Source organism: Drosophila ananassae, chromosome 2R (assembly GCF_017639315.1).
Source record: "Drosophila ananassae strain 14024-0371.13 chromosome 2R, ASM1763931v2, whole genome shotgun sequence".
NCBI lineage: Eukaryota > Metazoa > Arthropoda > Insecta > Diptera > Drosophilidae > Drosophila > Drosophila ananassae.
Genome location: NC_057928.1, coordinates 5703625 through 5723411, shown reverse-complemented (window position 1 = coordinate 5723411; position 19787 = coordinate 5703625). Strand labels below are relative to the sequence as shown.

Sequence of the window (19787 nt, the reverse complement as noted above, 5' to 3'; positions counted from 1 at the left end):
CGGGTGAAAGCAAACAGGAGTGCACACACTAAAGCCCTCTGCATATGTGTGTGTGTGTGCATTACTGGGGGAGGGAGGGCAGAGTGGGTGGCAAAGGAATTTAAACGGAACTTGCCGCTCCGCTATGCGTTTGTGTTGCTGCTGTTGCCATTGTGGTATTGTTATTTTTGTTGCTGTCGCCCTCCCCTCTCCAACCCCCCCCAGTCTGTGTTTAAAAAGTTTTATGCTCGTCACGAGAGAAATTTATTGCACTCCGGTGTTCAAAGCTTTTATCCTTTTCATATAGCACGGCCAGCCACATGTGCCGAGGGTATCCGCGGGGCATGAGCAGCGCGGCGGCCACCGGGGGATACTCCGACTCCATCCGCGGCGGATCAGATATGGAAATAATTTGTACAATTTGTAAATAATTTAATATTTGTGTGTCGGGTCGAGCAGAGCTCGCTGCAGCGGCAGGATTAGTCATCCAGAGTATCCTGTAGTCGGGACTCCTTCCGCCGAAGCCGTTTCTTTGGACTTTTTTCGACTCAAGTGCCAACGCCCCCGAGCCCTCGCTCACATTTTCGGACTGTGTCTGAAAAACGGATGTGATTTATTTGGTAATGCTAATGATGTTTTTGCAGCAGTCGCTCAGACCTGGTCCTCGTTCTCGTCCTCGTCCTCGGCCCGGCCCACTGTCCTTTTCCCAGTTTATTTGAGCAATTTTTATCGCATGTGTTGCAACAAAAAGCTGGCAAAAAAGGCAAAAAATAACCGAAAACCTGCCGAAAGTTTTTCGACAACCGACAACGAAAAAACCTTTGCGGAAATGCTTACGTTTCGTTTTCAATGCTGGAGTGCCGGTAGCGGGAGCGGGAGCGGGTCCTGGGAAACTGTAAACATTCTGCCATTTATCTTGTGTAGCCAATAAATCGCTTTTGTGTCCCAGCCCCCCCCTCATCCACCGAGGGGATCCCCGACTCCGGGCAAGGTACTCGAAGTTAATTTTTTAAATGAGCCAAAGATTTCCGCCATATCGGACTATATTTATGTCCTGGCCGCCTTTGTGGCAGCTCCCTGTGGCAGCAGAAACTCCCCGCGATAGTCGGTATCTTGTCACTGGCTTTGACAGCCCTCATCCTTTGCTTTGTGCTTTAATTGTCTAGCTTAAGGATTTGGTTTATTGCAGGGCCTTGGCTTTATCCGTCACTGAGCTTTATTAATTGTTTCCCCTCTAACCTCCTCCTTGCGCCTCCTTGCGCCGACGGGGAAGTGGCCCACATGGTCAGTGGAGAGTGGAGGTCAAAGCACGAAAATTGCAAATTTCGAGGCCGTCATTTAATGAAAAGAATTAAAAAGGTTTAATGCTCTCAGCCAGAGGTTCAAAAGAACATCCCCTCCAATTATTCCCTCGCCGCCCAGTCCTCCAGTCCTCCAGCCCGGCAATTGTTTTTATTATTCGCCAACCCCCTCAACAAGTGACTTGCTGTTCCGGCTTCGAGCTAAACTTGCCCCAGGGAGCACCTCCTTTCCGTCTCCCTCCGCCGAGTTGTCATATTGGCTAAGCCAACTGAGCTGCTCTTCGACAAAGGCCACCGTTTTCAAGCTACATTTGCCCCATTCAGGACACCCGCTCCTGCCTCCAGCCGGGCATGACGGCGAAGAAACTGCCGAGGGCCTTCAGGACGTGGGTCGGGGGCAAATTGCTTGGGTGGTTGCGTCTCGGCTTGTGGCAAGGACAATTAAAACGGTAACCGAAGTTGTAATCGTACAGAATGTTTACACTCAAATGGCTGCTTTGTGCACAGTCCCATCCCAGTCTCCAGCCCCCAGCTCACAGACATCCTCCCTATTCAGGCCTCGAAGGGAAATATTATGCATTGTCACTGAGCCGAGCTGTGGAGCTCTCGGAAAATTAATAATTTATTTGTTTTGTCATTCGACATTGTAAATAATGCGAGAGATTTTCAATAATCTTCTTTGTTAATATTGAAATTAATTTGTTTACAGTTATGCTACTTAATTAAACAGGCCGGTCGCACGCCCCATTCCGAGGCACCACTCCCCCCCGCAGCATCCGTCCTCGCAGGCCGTCGGTTCACCGCAGGCTCATAAATAACTAACGGGCGGGGGCGGTGTAGGTGGCGGTGGCCGAAAGGACAAATGCATTTTAAAGCCTTCGAGAGGACTCGTCCTGCTCAATTATGCAATAAATTCATCACCCCGTGTCCCTGCGGTTAGTCTCCTCCGATTGAAACATTCATGCCACTTGCCGCATGCCTCGGTGATGGCATTCCTCCAATTAGGGCCGCCAGCACGTTTAAATAATCATAAAAATATTTGGCTAAACGGTAATGCCTCGAATTTGTTGGCCCGGCCGTAACAAATTAAGTGAGAAACATCCAATTGTGTCCCACGCCGGCGACCGGCGGCCGGCCCACACACTCCTCCCGGGACGCTTCTCCGAAACGCAGTTTCCCCGTACGCCCCAGACCTACTCGTATCTATTCATCTGACATCCAGCACCATAGGCATGTAACGTGGAGATCTCGGGGGAAACAAAAAATTAGAACAACTTAGCAACATGGGGCAGCGGCGCGGAGCGGAGACGATAAAGCCGCCGCGCCGCCTGTCATCATTTATTTTGTCAGTCTAAAAACAATTTGAAACTTATGGCTGCAAACAAGATACTCCGCCGAGATGTAGATACAAATGAGATGGCATCGAACAGATACTCTCCCCCGACCGAACTCCATCGACCGATTAATGCTCTACGGATGAGGTAGAGTCCATGGGCCCTGCCCGGAGGCAGTGAGGTGTTATTAAAACTGAAACTGAAACATTAACAGTGACAATGAGCTCTTCCAACAAACTGCTCCCTTCTAAATATACATTTCAATGGAGATGCCAAAAATAGTCCCCTATTATTTGCTTTTTTTCAATTGAATTATTTTTTACTTCCACAGATTTCCTCAAAGAGGCCTTCCACCTGCCTGCCTCAATGACTTCCAATCTTTTTCTGCTTCCAGCCCCTAAAAGAGCAGTGAGATTAGTATCCTCTTCTTTAATCCATTTCCTTGTGGCATAACTCCATTTTTCACGACCGTAGAGCTGCCAAACAAAGGATTATGCATCGGGGTGTCTTCTCCGTGTCTTTTGTCGGAGGCCGTCCTTTGTGCAGTCTTCCTTTCAGCCCGGCTAACAAAGTCATCAGACCCTACGGCCCTTCGGCAGGGTATCAAAAGATGCCCGATGCTGAGCACCAGGTCGGACCAGACCGGACCGGACCGGGCCGGGCCGGACTGAGGCAACGAAAGCCCGGCAACGCCTCCCCGCTGTCTCCTAATGATGTGTGGCTGCTGCAGAGATCTTTTGTTCCCGTCGCCCTTCCCCCCGGCCGTCATTGTCGTCTGCACCTACACGGGCACACACACAAGTCATTAAGTGTTAATTTAATGGCCAGGAGATCTCTGTCGCAGATAACGGATGCATGCGAGAGGGTTTAGTTCGGTTCGTTGGGAGTTCTGCTCTCGGCCGGGCTGGGCCGGGCCGGACAGGCCTATCAGTCGCCTGGCATCTCTACAAGTTTTTCGGAAAAAACATTCTCGGTGCGCAGCAGGTGATATATGTATGTGTGTGCCTGCTTATGGCCAGCAGCAACCACTCCGGGCCAATATGCTTTTCGCTCCACCAGCCCCCCACCAGCCGGTCATATGATATTTGTGTTGTCGGTTTGTTAACGCTGACAGACAATTAAGTGTTTGCTTTATGTTTATTGGAATGGACTTTTGGGGGACTTCGCCTCCGCGCGCTCCTTAGCGCATTGATTGATGGCGCTGGGGAGGAAGAGATGTCTCGGATTTCTTCCACGGCCCATAGCCCAGACCCAGAGCTGAGGCCCAGAGCCAGAGCCCACCTGGCTTCAAATATTTGCTACTTGAAGCAATAAAAGCGCCCCAAACTACAAGCAACCAGTAGCGGCCTACCAGACACGGATTTCGCACCCATTTTTGGGAATCCGGAATCCGGAGTCCGGACTCAGGATCTGGGTCGTGCAGTGCCGATGACGTAACGTAACGGAAACTTTTTAATTAAAATTCGAAAAATTAATTAAATATTTCGTGTGACGTCGTCGACAACAAGCATCTGAGCAACACAGCAAGAAAGTACAAGCAGCTCGACGGCGTTGACGATGACGACTTTGAGATTAAATTTCCTACCTTCGTACCTAACGAAAATGCAAAAGGCAGCATCCCAGGAGCTGGAGCTGGAGCAGGAGCAGGAGACGGAGCCGGAGCCGGAGCAAGGGTGGAGGGCTGAAAAGTTTCACTCTGCCGAAATAAAAAACGGCAGAAAAAGCAAAAGAATTTCCCATGAAGCCGGCAGGCGAGCAGCAAAAACGGCAACAATATCAAGTGCAAAAAGAGAAAATTCACTTGCCTGGTCGAAAAACATAACTACAAATAGTGGATAGAGGCCGGGGGCAGGCTGGGGGGGGAGGAGGAGGAGCAGCTACGGGGTCCCGACTTTTAGCAATAGACAGAAACAAAAGAAAGTTTCGGAGATGGGATCCGGGCGAGGAGCGGGCGCCGAGCAGGAGGGAAATGGGAAAAGTGAGCGGAGCTCGCAATTGCAGAATGAGTTTGGGCCAGAAGAAGAGGCAAATTTTATGATGCGCAGCTGATAAGCCAAAAAGATGACACAGAGCCGGTGGAAAGAGCAGCTAGCAGCTTTCTCCAACTACTCCAACTTGGGAGGCCAATAGGAGGGGGGCGAGGCTGAAAGTAACCAAGTTTGAACTCAAAAGGCAGACACACTTGACTGACTAAGTCGGCTCGGTGCTTAAGCTGGGAACTGTTCTAGGATTTTCAATCGGGTTGTCCACCTTCGTAGCTCCAGTCTGTGGCGCAATCCATCACACTGGGAAGAAGCGGACATAGAGTCCCCTTATGATATATTAACATCACCCTGGGATAAGATTGATTTCCTTGATAGCCAGCCGCCTTGATAGCCAGTGTTTGCCTCTCGTTAGATCCAACTCCAAAGACAACCAGATCCGCTCAAACTTTTGTGCACACATCTCGGGGAGCTGGATCCATTCATTTAATCCAATTGCAGCAGGCAGAACTTTTTATAACTATGCCGACAAGCCAATTATGCCAGAGTAAATAGCAGTCGCTACCCTGCTCCTGTACCCAGCCGAAAATGTTAAAAACTTAAACAACGCTGACATATTTCCCCAGATGCCTTCCAACTTTCGGGACAGAGTGGTGGCGGTGAAGGTGGAGGCTGAGGCGGAGGAGGGAGCCTCTGTATAAAAATGTTATGTCAACGCAGCTCTGAGCCCGTCAGCCCATCGCCCATCGCCCGCCAACATGCAAGCCTTTTTCACTTCCAGTTTAATGAAAAATGTCAAATAAAAGTGCCCAAAACAGAGCCCGTCAGCAAAGTTTAGTAGTACCTGGAAGCGAGTAGTTTCCAGGTGGAGGAAGGCCAGCCGGAGGAGCGACCAGGACGAGGCAGCACTCCTTTGGCACTCACTAATTACTATTTATTTGAAACGAAAATTGCTAACGAGCAAAGATATTACAAGGGCTATAATAATCAACAGGCGGTGGACAGCGGACTGAGCATGGCCAGCCATCCGATAGAAGGAATTATTATTTTTTATGATTATTTAAATTACGCCAGGAGCGGGCAAGGGGCAGGGGCAGGGGCCTCCGACTTCTGGAATGTCGGGGCAATTTACAAAAGGCAGCCACTTTGCAGCTCCGGCGAGCTGATGAGCTCCTTCGCCAATAGCTTCCATCAGTCCAGCCACAGTGGGACTCTCATGCCTTCCCAGTCGGCCTTGGCCCTGGCATCTGGGCCACGGCAGTGGCGCTCTTAGTGGCCCACTGTGGCGGAACTGAGGCAGCAGCTTGCAGCTCTTAGTGCAATTGGCTGCAAGCTTGTTTAATGATCATTAAATACGAAGACGACACACGGAGGCCGGAGACGACACCGGAGCCTCGGAGGCGCAGTTTTGATTCAAACCGCTCCTGACCAGGCCTTAATAAACGAGAACAGGTAGCCCCTCCCGGCGGCCGGCCCACTCCGCCTGTTCTCGGACCTGTTCTTTCCGTTTTCGTTTTGGGCTCTTTGCGCCCGTGTTGCCCGGAGCCAAGTGCTTTGGACTCACTCTAATTAGTCAATTTTTTTACTCAATTAAATCTGCGGGGCGGCGGAGAGTGGGGAGTGGGGAGTCGCTACCAAGAGGCTCTCGAGTAAGCAAATGATGTGCAGTAATTAGTGGCCGCCGCATCCCTGCGTCCTCTCCCGTATACATGCATATAATTTCCAGTTTGACTTGTCTCGGAGACCTTGCCCCGCCGATGATAAATAATAATTTTTTGCTCGCCGCGTTCACTGGCAATTTTTGCTGCAAGGCAGGCAGGCAGGAGGCAGAAATGCAGAAAGGATGACAGGTGCAGTGACAACCACACATGCAAGCTCCGGGAGCTCGGGAGCTGCGCAGATACACGTTCTCACAGATGCACAGACACACACTCCGGCGGATGCAAGTACAACAACTTACATGTCATACAACTTGGCTCGTACATTTATAATCAAGCTGCGGCAACCGCAGAGCCCTCCAATCGAATGCTGCTGCTGCTGCTGCTGTGGCAGCCACATGATGCAGCATCTTCGACGAGGCCGCGGTGTGTGTGAGTGGCGTGTACTTGCAGCTTGTATCTACTAAATGAAAACATACGCGGAGGCAGCCCCTGTCCCTGGCCGGGCGAAGAACTGCACACTGGGACGGGATTAGAAAGTATCGGGTTGTGCCAAAAAAGAGTCACTAATTGCGCGTCCACGGGACGCCGAGGCGCTCTCGGGGCGAGCTGTGGCTGTGGCCCGAAATGTGAAAGCCCGAGTCGAAGGTGAAAGGAATACTGCACACATTTCGCACAATCGGAGCGGCGTTATTAATGATGTGTGAGCCAGAACGCGGTGATTAGGTCAATGAGTTGGCTAAATATTGTAATTAGAATGGAATCAATTAGGAAAGGAAAACACAATTTCCCACTGGAGCTTGCGGCTGTGGTTTCCATTTCAGTTTCTCGGCCACAGCTCACATTCTTTCGCCGGCCGACTCTTAATTAGAATTTGAGCAACGAAGATTAATTATCGGCATGCGTCCTACTGCATCCTCTCTTGAGCGGACACTTGTTATGATTCGAAAGCACTCACCTTGGGCCATCCTTGGCAGTGTATTTGGTTCAGTTAATTAGAAGGATGACTTTCCAGGACCCACCAGCCTCTCCCTGAGGTCGGTAGACTTCCCCATAAGAAGCCTTCAATATCTATCGGGAGTGGAGTGGCTGAAACTAAACTCTGCGCTTGCCCCACTGTGGCTCGGGCTAAACATCCTCATCAATGTCGCCGTCCATCGGTCCGACCGACACACAGAAGCTGCCACAGACCCGGGCCAGATCCGGGGCGCCCCTCGGGGAAGTGCCCGCCGCTGCCTCCACGAGTCGTGCAATGATGAAAACCATTGGACAAAGTCTTTGACTTGTATTCATTTTTCTTGCTTTTCTCCGGCCCCTTTTCATTCTTTCTTTCTTTCCGCTGTGTTGGTTCTTTTTTGCCGTGCCGCTGCGGCGCTTGGGAAGGCCTTTATGTGCCCCATTCAGTTGCATCTTTTTTGCTCGCCGAACCGACAGCCCCGACCGACAGCCTGCCCTGTCCGGCCCGTCTGAGTTTTTGTGTAAAAGCGACTAATGTGTCTACGGAAGCTATTTCGTGCCTTTTAGAACCAGTTGCCGGAGCAATCTTCGGGCCTGTGTTTGTTTTCGCTCTGGCGTAGTTAATTCGCCAAGTAATAATATTATACGAGCGGAGCTGGGCGAAGCACTTGTGCTTATGAATGTCCCCTGAAGGTGGGAGATGCTGGCCCGAAATGATCGGAGCAACTCACGCTGCCACCGCCAGAGGCTGTCGAGGAGCACTTGTACTTATGAATGTCGTCTTGGACAACATGCTGGGCAGCCAGTCCTGGCAGCTTGGGCAGTACGGGAAGAGGAGGAGCTGGACGGACCTGCCTCCCTCCAGGCTAAATTGGCTCGAATTTTACGGCAGGAGCAGCGCAGCAACAATCACGATGAGTACGATTGGCCTCGCCTGGACTCGGTCTGTATTTAAGAGACATCATTCATCTGGCCGCCCCATCAACGGCAGTCGAAGGCAGCCCGAAGACGATGACGAGCACGGCGATGATGACTCTGATGATGATGATGACGGCAGCAATAATAATAACAAACAGAACAGCGAACACCGAACACAGCCCTGTAGCCCTGTGCTGTACAAAGTACAAGTCCGCATAATTATAATCAACGTCATTTAATGTTGCCGGCCGTCACTCAGCGCCATCAACAATAAAAACAACAAACACAAGACCCGAAAGAGCAGCAACAACAGCGAGATACGTTGCTCCATCGGGCCCATTGTTGTGTATCTTTTGGATACATTTTTGATAACAGCACGGCGAGGCGGAGCGAGACTGAGAGGCGCAATAACTTTGTCATTAGGAAGGATGTGAAACATAAAAGTCACCTAAATGCGCCATAGAAATCTGCTAGCTGCCGGGCCAGTATCTTATAGATACATTCGTCCAATCGTTTCGTTCTGATGGCAGGAACTTCCTAAAATTATTTTTATTGGCCTCTATTAGGCGGAGATTTTTGTGGCGCAACTTTCCTCGAATTGAGATATTCAATTTCGGCCTCCGAGGGGGACTGGGGAGGGCATTCTGCCGTCGGCAGGGAGTAGTTTGGGTCTCACTTATTCGTCTTCCGTTGGCCCCCCGTTTGTTGACCTTTGTCAACTTTGAACACGCGACTAAGCACTCGGAATTAGTGCAAATACATTTCAGTATCCGCGAGGCACTCCACTCCGCACTCTGGCTCACGCACACCCGGCCGGGATGTATCTATGCGCTGTGTCGCGCGGCGGAAGTTGGCTATTTATAACAAATTACCAGCCATTTGACATTTACCCAAAACGCCGACTCCGCCGTCAAATTAAAGATTTGAGCGGGCAGTGGCGTGGCGTCGCCGAGGGGGCGGCCCGGGGCAGCCCGGGCTGGGCGAGCACTTTTGGCACGTAATCAAATGTAACCGCACACCAAATATGCGCAGACAGCTGCGATGGGTGTGGGGGCGGGCCGGGCCTGGTTGGGCCGACAACTGGAAGCCATAGACGCCGTCGTCAATGCGCTTGCGGTTCCTCCGGGTAAGCCGCGACGATTTAATACAATAAATCCCTTTTCCCGGGCTAGTCTGGTCTGGCCGGGCCTGGCCGGGCCTGGCCTGGCCTCGCCTCCACTTAACCGACCTACGGACGGACAGCCAACTTGACTTGGGTTCAGCCCGGGCGACCTTCTTCATTAAAATTATGACAAGCTGTAATTATCTTCGATTTGCTTTGAGCGGCCACAACGCACTAATTGCGTGCGAGACAGGGACTTTTAATACCGGAGTGCGGCGGGAAACCCGGAATTAGTCATTCGAATGCTCCGAAAGCGTCGGGGGAGGAGGTCGATGGGGCAAGGTCGGGTGCCGGACCACACTTATGCGAAAGCTTTCATCCTCCACTGAAGAGTGCCATTGACTTTCCGACTTTTCTACTGCTCGCAGCTTATTAAAAGCCAGCTCACTGCGAGCTCACTCCATCGTGAGATATTTGTCATCTTCCTGCCAGTGAGAAGGGAGCTTCCTTCGAAGACCCCAGTACTCCAGTACTCCAGTACAGTGGCTTTAATTTCCGTGCTCAGTCGAGTACTGCGAGCGATTTCGTCTTCCGACTCGAGTACATCGCTGTGAAAACTGCGTGACCAGGCTAATTAACGCTTCAAGGAAAATGTTGACGAACTTCCAGCTGCGATGGCAACAAGAGGCAAGAAAAGGCGTCAACTTTGTTGTGATGTGTGGATGGATGGACGTCTGTTGCTCTGACTGGGGATGTGTATCTCATAGATACCGGTTCATAATTTATGTAATTATATGCGTTTAAGCATTGCAGCACGAAGGGGCAGCCATCGAGTTCTTTCAGCCATTATAACCGACAACAAATTATAGCAATTATGTAACATTTTTCCTTTCTTACCGACTTTTTTCAGGTTGCATCCGCTGTCTGCTATCTGCTACCTTGAGCTGCGACTCCGATCCGTTCGACGAGGCTTTGTCCGGGTGACAAGCGAAACTAATGAGCGACCAGCGCAGGACGGAACCGGAAGCAGCAACGAAAGTAAAATTGCTTAAATAAATAATCGTAACTGTGATAACACCAAAGAAGCTTCGGCCGAAAGCCCCAGACAAAGGCCAAGACAGTTGCGTAATTACCAGGCATCCCATCTCCATCTCCAACTCCACTCTCCACTCACCACTGACCAGTGCGTCGTGACCAGTGATTCTGAGAGTAATAAATGTCAACGTGGCTGCTGTAGCCAGCCGGCAACAAGAAAAGTAATCACAACTATTTGCTAAACCCAAGCACCCGGCTAACCGGCGCACAAAATGGACAGCACAATGTGGCAGCGAACAAGAAAAGCAGTTACGACAACAGCAGAGGCTGGGGCAGGGGCAGCCCATGCTTCGGGAGTGGCGCATTCAAGTTCAAGGCGGTCATCGTTAATCACATGTTTTATATCCTGCCACACGTTCAGCTTGCTCCTGCTGCTCCTCCTCGGCTGCGTGGCGAGCGGAGCCCGGGCAGCCAGCAAGCCGGCCACTCGCAGCAACAAAACATCGGCCAACGCAGAGGCAGCCGAGTCCGGAACACCCATTTGGGATCATGCCATCGATTTGAATGAGGATTTTCGCATACTATGGCAAATCATTAATCAGGATATTACGTTCGAAATACAGGCACGTACCCTGGGCTACGTCGGCTTCGGATTCTCGCCCGATGGCAATCTGGCCGGCGCCGACATGGCCATCGGCTGGGTGGACAAGGGTCAGACCTATTTTCAGGTAAGTGAAGCGCAAAACAAAGCCCAGCGATCCCAAAAGTGAAAAGGAAACCAAGGCTGGCGCTGGCTGGGAGAGAGTGTATGTGGCACACGGGTACGGGTACGGGTCCGGGTCCGGGTCCGTTCGGGCCTAACGATTTTTCATTCCACGGCTAACATTTTCATTTTTCCGATGCGTGTGGCCGGAAATTAAGGGCAGCCCCGGTAGCCTCGGTAGCCGGGCACCGGGCCGGGCCAACTAAATGAAAAGTTGTCGCCCTAATATCATTCAATTTATTCTCGCAAAGTCGTCTTCCCAGGGCAAACATTTTGCGCGCCGGGCGTGTTGATAAATATGTTGTATGAAAAATACACAAGAAGAACATTTTGCCACTCTCGTGGATCGTAATTAATTTGTGGCAGAAACAAAGTCCCGCAAAAAAGCAGCCAGTAGTGGCTCTGGCCAGGGCCTGAATAATGACAAACTCATTTGTGGCAGTGCCACCATCGCCGGCAACTGCCAACTGGAAACAAAGTTTTTATTTGCACTTCTGGCGAGGTGGCTCGGTCAGATAATGGAATAGTTAGTTGTGTAGTGGGTCCTTGATTATGCCACTCTGTCCGCCCGGCCGTGAGCCGTGGGCTAGTGCTGTCAAATATTTATTGGCGATGCGCTGGCGTGTTGCTGTGCTTACTTTCGACATAATTAAGGTTATTTCGGTGGGTTTTTAAGGCCTTCGTGTCCTCCATTGATGGAACGACGCAGTTTAGAGCAATGGATTCCGTTTGTGACACCACAAGTGGCCCTGCCACTGTCGCTTTCACTCGGAAAAGTCGCCAGAACGACGTCATTTGGCAATAGTTCCTGGCCAGGTGGAAGTGCCTCCATCCGCCCCCTCACTTGGCTTTCTGACTCCCCGGGAAGAGTAATAGGAGTCGTCGCTGCGAAGTGTCTAATGAAATGCGAGTATTGCGTGCTGTGGTTGCGTAGCTCTTCGCAGCTTTTTTTCTTTTTTTGCTCCTCCAGCCTCGTCCTGACAGGATATGCGTGGGGCAGGTCTCCCACTCCCACTCCCTACCGACGGGCGGTGGTCGCCATAGAATGCCTCGGGATGGGTGGCCAATTGTATGCCTGACACAAACAGGAAAAGCTTTTTTCCCTCGCCCGTTTTTGTTCCTGTGTGATTTAATGATTTTCGAGGCAGCCAACGAAAATGTCACCCACACACATGCTGATTGTTATTGTTGTTGAATGTTAAATACCAGCCAGATACATTAATATGTCTGTCTACCGGCCACTCCCCCGCCCGTGCAGTCCGGGCTGCCACCCTCCCGGCCTGGCCCGCTTGGCCCGCCTGGCCCGCCCGGCTGTCTGGTTGTGTGACGGTGTTAATTTCACATCTTGACGTGTCGTTGGTAATTGCGAGTTGCTTCAAATTGTACATACAGTATCGTATAATGGGACTCGTGACTGTCACCTTGCAACCGCCGCACCACCCGGGTGGGGGGCCTTGGGGTGGCGCTTATTCGGCTTTGCCTTTTTGTGTAGGCGCTGATTTGTGAAAAGGTTCAAAGGTTAATTAGAGCTGAAACTGATACTCTCGTTTGACATATTAATTGAGTGCTAATAGTGTAAGTGAAGGCGGGGAAAAGTCAAAGGAAACGTGTTTGTGTATCCTTGCTGCCCACAGGTATCCTTCCGCACACGGATAATTGAAACAAATTGTGCAATTATTCCGCTCTTCCACATTCAAAATATTTATGACATTTCGAAGCAGCACTAATTGGCTAATTTTTCGAATAGTATTCAATTTTCCCAGCCTCCCCTCTGCGGGGGAGGGCGACGAGATACTTCTCAGTAGGTGTATTTTTATGATGCTGGCATCTGTGGAATTTTCATTTAAAATTCAAGGCACAGAGAGAGAGAGACGCTCTGGCCATAAAGTATTTCTTATAGACTTTTGTTCGATTGACTTTAAGGAGACACAGCTCAGCCCCAGCTCCAGCTCTAGCTCCAGTCTGAGCTTGAGAGGCGCTCTGTGCCAAGAGTTTTTATATCGAGTGCCAGCCCAAGGGCAAAGACATAAGCATAAGCCCTCCACTCCGCAAGGGAGGGGTAAGCGACGGAGCAGCAGTGACATAGTTCTCATTAGATCGAACAATGTGTGGGAATTTTCGCATCCAATTCGGCTTCTCCGGCTTCTCTTGGTTTTGGGCAAGTGCCATGAGCCCTGGCATTCTTGGAGTGCCTCCGGCTGGCACAGTTTATAAATTCTGCCGCGATTATGGCTGGCAGAGCCCCTTCTTCGGGGCTGCTTGCACAAGTAACTTTAAACTCCATCGGAGTGAAAGTAATTGGCAGTGAAACAGATATCCCAATTAGACAAAGCCCACAAGGCCGGAATGCAGCTTGCAGGCGAAGAACTAACTCAGAACGTCTGGCTTCCAAAGCAAACAAGCAACAATCCAGTCCAGAAGCATTACAGTCTCCAGTAAATATCTTTCAATCAACAAGAAATCCAAGAAACACCAGTCGCCCACTCAGATATTCCCGGGATATCACTCAAGTCGGACAAATATTTGATAAGTTTGGGGCCGTATCGCTTTCCCTCGGATCTTTCCCGGCGAGGGCTCGGATTTCACCCAGAACTATCATCATTTATTGGCCAGTTGACCGGCATCTGGAGCTGGCATTTCCCACAGCGCCGCCGGCGACGACAACAAGTGTAACTCTGTAAGCCAGCCCCCCTCGGAGCTGAAACTTTGCACACTTTCGCCGCCAGAGGAGCTCGAGCACAGGTTGTGGGCCCAGTCGAGTTAAGAGGAAGACGCTAAGTGGCCCCAGCGAATCCGCTTTAAAAGCTGACATAATCAACGACACGCAGAGCGGTGTTGGCGGTTGGGGGTTGGGGTTTCGGCCTATTAGTCGGCCATTATTTGTAGATACTGTTGCGATAAGCCCTTTGCCACTGCCGCCGAAAAAGCCAAACCGCGATGCCACACCTAAGGAGAAATACAAATTCCGTGTAATTTATTTTTAACTTTTATTACACGAGCCCCGAGGAGCGGGAGTCTTATCAAAATTTTAATTAATACGCATCTGAGAAAAGTTTTGTGAAAACGGTTTCAACGCCGCGGCAGGCAGGCCAAGGCCGAAGGCCCCAAAGCCAAAAGCTTCTTCTTTTGACGTTAATTAGTGCCATCCAAGTGGCTGGCTGACTTTGTTGCACTGGCCGGGCCGGCTGAGTGAACTACAAGCGAGCAGCCACCACAGCCATTAGCTGTTTAGAGCGATTAGTATCTTAAAAGTACTTAAAAGGTCGTTACTCTGGCCCCATCTAAATATGCGGCCGACAAAAAATAGAGAATAGGGCAAACTTGGCCAGCGACTAATTATTTAATTTCAAGTTTTAAGCATGCTTCCAGTCTGTCAGTCATTCCGAAGCTTCCCCCGCGGCTCTGCCTCCTCCTGCCTCCTCGTGGAGGGCCGAGGGGGCTGGAGACTCAACCCATTAAGCGCAGAGATAACAGATCCATTATAGAAGAATTACGAGTACACAACATCAGTGGAGCGCCATCAACATCACAGTCGTCGTCATCTTTTGCTAATGACCATCCATCGATGGCGATGCGATGCGATGTCGATGTTTTGCAGCCATCGTAGTACATCACTCAAGCCGAGGGTTACTTATGGAATTGACAGCCCAGGCCGGGACGGGATGGGGTTTCTTCTCTCCGTGGTATGTGGTGTCTGTGTGACGCATTTCGAGTGGTTACGCTGCACAAAAATAATGCGAAGCCCTCCGAAGCTCCATTACAATCTCATTAAAGTTGGACAAAAATGAGGCAACAGTTTCGTTTCTGTTTTGGCAACCTTTTGATCTCCGGTGCGGCCAGCATGCACTCCGGGGACTGAAGTGTATCTGGCGGATACATTAGGCATTAGCATTAGCACGTTGTTCTATTTGGACGTACGGCGTTGTTAATTATCGGCGAATGATTAATTATGGCAGTTCAGTCCAGCGCTAGCATCGGGACATCTGCGGCTTGTTTGGGGTCCGGTTACCGCCCCTCCCTCCCCTCTCACAAGGTCCATCTCCCCGCTTTTTGATTGGCATATGAGTAATGAGCTTTTTGTTTTGTGTTTTCTAGTCTTTTGGTTTTTTTTTTCGGTGCCATGACATGCGAACATCTTGTAGTGTTTTGAGTAATTCTCCTCTTTGTACGACTTGTGTGTGAAATTGCTTATTCCTCCGACCCGCCAGCAAGTATCTGAGCTGCCCACACAGACTCTCACCAGCTCGTAGATACATCTATCCAGCAGCTTGCATGTCATCGCCCTAGACCTCGGAGTTCTCGGACTTCGCGGTGGAGTTCGGAGCTCGTTTTTGGTTTGCTTGATTGGTTCGCCGGTACTTTCATTACTTTCTCACAGCTGTGGCGCAGTGGCGTGCCCAGCGCTTAGAATTCAATTAGTTTTTATAGACATTATCCAATTTGTTCCCCTGCCTCTGGCCCAGCTCCAGCCATAGTTCTCTGATAGTTCGGTGCGTGTTTCGAAGAGAAGTGCTAGTGCCAGTGCGGGTATCCATAGCCGAAGCGATTCGCGTGCTGAGCATTCTCTGAGCTCTCCGAGCTCAATGGCCATTCATCCATTCTGGTTCCCACTCACCATTGTTCGCGAAGCACTATTTGTAGTGGAAGACACGCACACACTCCTACGCACAACACCCAGAACACACTCCCGCCGACTCCATAAATCATAAATACATGCTGGCAAATTATATGGATGAAAGGCCGGGGCCAGCCCCTCCGTCGCGTTCTGTTCTTCGGGAGCACACATCCAGATAAATAATAGTTAAATTCGGTCTATTATTTTCCGCCCGACGCATAAATATTTTGTTATTCAATTTTGTGATATTTGCTGTCCGCCCCGGCCTCTGCCCCTGCCCCGGTCCCTGCCCCGGGCTTTATTGGGCGTAGGAGTGGGACCCGCCAAGTGCCTTCAATTGTTATGGGCGATTTGGCTCAAGTTGTGATATTTGTACTCGGATTCGGCTGGTGTTGGGGCTTGTGGGCAGTGGGATATGTGGACGAGATAAAGTACCTCAATTAGGTGGCCATTAGCATATCTGGAAACACTAAGTATCGTCTCCTAATGAAATTCCACAACTCGTTAGCTTGGGCTGCCGACTTGGGAAGTCGCCTCTCCCACCGGACCCGACACGTCCCGGAAGCCATAAACTATGCATGCAAAAGTTTCCCAGGATGTGCCCAAAGTACTCGCCCAATCGAAGCAAATCAAACCGGGCTAAATGGATCAAAATGAACAGATTTCTGTTAGCCTTTCACCAAGGACATTACTCATCTTGAGACGCTTGCACAGGCAAATCAATTAACTGCCAAATCAATTTACAATTTATGCATAAACTTTATAATCAATAGACTTAAGCGGCCCAAGCCGAGGCACGACACACACAACACAGTACCGGCCTCCTGCTCAGCAGCTCTGGCTGTCAGCTTTAAGCCCAAAGCCGTAACAATTATGGAAGATTCTCCCTGGGAGGGGCTGGCAGGAGGGGGACAAATCCGTTAGGCCATAAAAGCCGTAAATGCTCAATTACAGGAAGTAAATATGCACACTTGATTGCAGAATGTTGCGTAGATTACGGCTGGCCAAGACCCTGGCCCAGACTTGGCCAGGCTTGGCTGGCAGTCTTGGCCAACTCGGTTGACTTTTAAAATTATCGCACACATCAAAACTGCAAGGAGCCTGGCTGGGCTCTCGGCTCTCGACTCTCGGCGAGGAAGTTTAATTTCATTACAGTCATGTGACATAAACCGTTGCCGGATGGCTCGCCTGGCCTGAGCCTGGGCCTCTGCCTTCTGCCGTCTGGCTGGAGATTCTCCTATAAGCATTTTGATAATCTATTACACATAACGCAAACCTCAAAAACCGCAAAACAGCCGCCAGTCTCTGGCCGGGCCCAGACTCCTCTTGGCCTCCTCTTGGCGGAGCTGGGGGCTCCCCTTCGGGCCATTAGTGCGTTGTTTTCGGCGGGACAATGCCAGTGCGCATATTTGCTTTAGCGGCCGCATCTTCGACAACGGGCTGGGACTTGTGACCGGGACTTGGGACCCGCTCAAGACCTGGCCATCGGGTAATTGCAGAAAGTACCGTTGCCCATATGCGAGAGATTCTTTTTCTTCCAGGCCTCCCCCCTCGCGGCCCGGCCACCGCCAATCATTTTCCCTCGCATGCCGCGGCCTGGCCGCAATTTTCATTGCGTTTGCAAAATATTTTCTGGTGTCTTGGCCCCGCGATTTATGAGCGTTGAAAAGGCTTAGAACGAGTGGTGGGGGATGGGAGGTGGGAGGTGGGGCCTGGAAGGCTGCCCCTCGATTATGTTGATAATGTCAGCGGGAGAAACCAGTCGCGAGTCGCGAGTGCGACCGGTTCTCAGGCAGGCAGCATCTTCGAGGCTCCTCTCCAGTCATATTAGCGTGTCCCGTTGCCGTGGCCGATGTCGTAGCTTGTACCTGTTCGCTGTGCGTAAAAAAAAGCAGGGAAAAGAAGACAGGTCGTGAGCTGGACTGGGCCCAATATGGTCAACGCTCTGCCGGCCATGTTTACACGTTAAGTGTGTTTGTGTGTTAGCATCTGGCCTCGCGCGATTCCCAGGCCTTGCCGCATGACATTCCCGGCTGTTGACACTGCCGATGTCGTCGAGTGCCTCGCTAATCACTTTTTGATTGTACGACGCAGAAGAAGTCACACCCGGCCAGGAGATGCAGATCTGGACGGCGGGTCTTGGCCAATAGTCACCTTTAGTACCTCCTCTTAGTCTTACATCTAATATCCGCACTAACGGCATCTGCAGCTGCGTGAAAGCATATTTGTGTTGAGATTTTCGAAAGGCCCCTCGGATGACATCGCAATTGGCCAACGGCCCCAGCGGAGGCCCAGTATCTTGCCTCTTTCTCCGGTTAATGCCGGCCATTCCGCTCACTCGGCGGCGGCTATTCTTATATTCGTCATTAATTAAGCGCTAAACGGCCGCCCGCTGTGAGGAGTAGCCGAGGGCCTTCAGCATCCCATTCGACGCTACACATATGCATGCCAGCAACTAGATGAGGGGCGACAAGTGATTACACTGAGAGAAACACAAGTCTGCCCTTCAGAGCAGCCCACTTAGCTCGTATATTTTTCTCTCTCTGCAGTCTCATAATAAAAACTGCATGGAATTGATTTTGAAATAGCAGCAGCCGCCGAAACTCATAATGATGATGGAAGGAATGATTATCATGACGAGTCTGTGGATGCTGCGGCCGAGGATCCGGAGACCTCATCCCCTGCCCCTGCCCTGCGTGTTAATTAAAAGCCACTGGACGCTGGTGCTTGGAGGGGGAGCAGCGATTAGAAGCGACGGGGAGTGAGTGCAACAACCTTGGCACTTCCTGGGTACTTAGTCAACGCTTCGCCGCTTGATTATTTCATGGGGCGGAGCGCACACACTCCGCCATCCTCATATAAATACGCTCGCAAAGTAAATGCGTAGGCCGCCGCAATATGCCCCTGCCACTGTCGCTGGCCCCCTGTCGCATTTCATAGCCCTGATGCCAAATCCCTCCCCGGTACCCGGTGCCCGAAGCCCGGTAGCCACATGCAGGGAGAATCGAAAGAGCCCAGCAACTGGCACTGGGCAATTGGAACTGGGCATCAACGGCATCAGCGCTGACTAATGATGAAATGCGTGGCATTCGCTGAGCTGGGTTGGGTACGGGTACGGGTACGGGTGCGGGTCTCATTTATGTAGAAAAGGATTAAGGCCATAAACCAAACGGCTGACGTTGGAGCTTAGCATGAAAAATGATTGCCGGGCCAGTCATCAGTCGGTAGTTTTTTTCTGACTCAGCCCTGCCCGCTTAGGTAGGTGTTAAAGTGCCGCAGATTGTGGACTCCGTCTCTGCTCTCAGTTCCAGACAAGTGCAGCTTCCGAGCTCCAGCTCTAAGCCCGGATTGGGGACTCGGAGCGGGTAGTTTCTTGGGCCTGGGCGGGTAAGCCGTTGAGTTATTTGCATAAGTATTTCTGATGTACGTTCATAATGGCATTCGGGGCTCGATTGTGCCGAGGAATTCGAGATTCGAGGGTTATGCGAGATGGAGAATTAATTAGAAATCCGGGCAGGGACCAGGGCTCAGGGGGACACGCCTCGATAACCGAGTCCGAGCCCGGTCGGGGCAACAGCTTTGGCTAATACGAGTACACTTGTCCCTTTGCTGCGGCCAAGTGGCCAAGTGCCCGTGGAGAAAACTTTTTATTTTTCAACTTTCCGTCAAAGTTCTCCAAGTCAAACAAAGCCTGACCACATCGGGCGGACAATGGCACCCAAAGGCGCACTTAGGGCGGTCAAAATGCACACAAATCAAACTTGGTCGGGTCCGGAGGACATTCGGCACTGCCGTTGGTCTTTTATTAAAAAACCGTAACTAATGATGCCTAAATTCGCAATAAAAATGAAAACCAAACGCACAATATGGTCCATTAGAGTGCTGGCTGCCGTTGTTGCTCGGCTATTAGAGGTTCGTCCCTCGCAATTTAAAACAATTTTAATAATACAAGGAAGTACCTAAAGCGGGGGAGGGAGCAGTAGACAAAGGAAAGCCAGAAAGTCAAACATCGGGCGCTCGCAGCTAGGACAGGGACTCAGCACCGGCTTATTGTGACAAATTTTAAGTAATTTTATTTTTATTTCACCAACAGCTTCGGCTTTTTGTATTGTTCCTGAGGTCGGCGGCGAAAAGAAAGCAGAA

At 50.8% G+C, this 19787-nt stretch overlaps 1 protein-coding gene across 1 annotated transcript in view; it reads left to right on the top strand.

Moving 5' to 3' along the window:
* Nucleotides 1-19787, top strand: part of LOC6493814 (MOXD1 homolog 2) — a 100131-nt gene that overhangs the window by 32901 nt on the left and 47443 nt on the right. The window contains exon 2 of the mRNA XM_001958454.4: nucleotides 10142-10994. Within this exon, the coding sequence (XP_001958490.2) occupies nucleotides 10539-10994 (456 nt within the window). The 5' untranslated portion in view covers nucleotides 10142-10538. The remainder of the gene's footprint in view (nucleotides 1-10141; nucleotides 10995-19787) is intronic.